This window comes from Perkinsus marinus (genome assembly GCF_000006405.1).
Source record: "Perkinsus marinus ATCC 50983 genomic scaffold scf_1104296948888, whole genome shotgun sequence".
In the NCBI taxonomy this organism is placed as follows: Eukaryota; Perkinsozoa; order Perkinsida; family Perkinsidae; genus Perkinsus; species Perkinsus marinus.
Window position 1 is genome coordinate 1 of NW_003210019.1, and position 1233 is coordinate 1233.

General features: G+C 43.6%; 1 protein-coding gene across 1 annotated transcript; it reads right to left on the minus strand.

Moving 5' to 3' along the window:
* Positions 1-188: 188 nt before the first annotated feature.
* Positions 189-734, minus strand: Pmar_PMAR026643 (hypothetical protein; the record flags this gene model as incomplete). The annotated part of the gene is made up of 1 exon (XM_002778499.1): positions 189-734. A coding segment is annotated over one exon (546 nt), but the record flags the coding sequence as incomplete, so codon positions are not given.
* Positions 735-1233: the final 499 nt, after the last annotated feature.

Consider the following 1233-nt stretch of genomic DNA (forward strand, 5'->3'; position numbering starts at 1 on the left):
AACACATGCTTAACTGCTGATATTAGTGTAGATGAAAGCCTATTGGGTATAGGAACAGCTCTGGTGACTTTAGTAACCGCACACGTTGCCGAAAGATAATATCGACAGGAAGAGTCATCATCTTGTACAGGGCAGTAAGGACCACAAATGTCTATACAAACAACTTCCCATGGTTCCAAATTTGACTGTCACAAAGGAGCACTACCTATTGCTTTGCGAGCTCCTGCATCTCTTCGCATTTTATCACAAATGAGACATTGCTGATTGAACTGCTTGCATTGACCCTTCAGACCTCTGAACACGAACTTAGCGGTAAGTCTCCTCAAGTTTTGAGCAATGCCTCCATGAACATGATACCTTCGAACCAAGTAGTCCTGTAGTTGATGATCAGACTCGGGTATTACTATCCTTTCACCACCAACATCAACAACTTGCTCATCCTGATCAGTAGTCCAGAGTAACGTACGTCTACATAACAATTTGTTACTCTGACCGATACACAAACCCCGATTTTCGGGTTTCTGCAGAGTAGCACCCTTCTTCACCTTCTCATATAATCCACAAATAGTCGGATCCGCCTTTTGAGCCGTTGCTACTGTAGACGTCACATCAATAGACCTTGCATCGAACTTAAAATTTTGTTCTTCAGCAAGTTGGACTCCAATAGCAATATTGTTAGTATTCATCACACTTGCTGGGGGCCGGGTCGGACAGTCTGAAGGATTATACTTGCCCTGAATGTGAAGGACTACAGAGCCTAATGGAGTCAAAAAGTCGTAGATCTTAGCAAGCCTATTTAGCTCATATGCCCCAAGACTAAGTCGACCATGAGAATTCTTCGCATAGGCTCGTAACCGATGGATCGTTATTTCCGAATCCGTAGAGAATCTCACTTTGACATCCTTCCATTTCTCGGGAATGTCATTGAGGAACTTCTTGACCATAACTGTACCCCTATACAAGGAATCAAGTTCCTTAGAGGGTATAGTTCTTCTGGGATGAGTAGGATGAACTCCAACATTCCCAAGTAGACGATTATATGGCGTTGAAGTAGAATTGCACCTTAGATCACAACACCATAATAGCTCACTGCTATCACAAAAACAATCCAGCTCATTGAACTCACAGCGTCTGGGCCATTTTATCGCATTATCATCATCACTGACATTCTCGGCCCACGCCTCACAGCAGAGAAAGATGGAGGAGGAAACTGATGCTTCCCATGGCTTAACC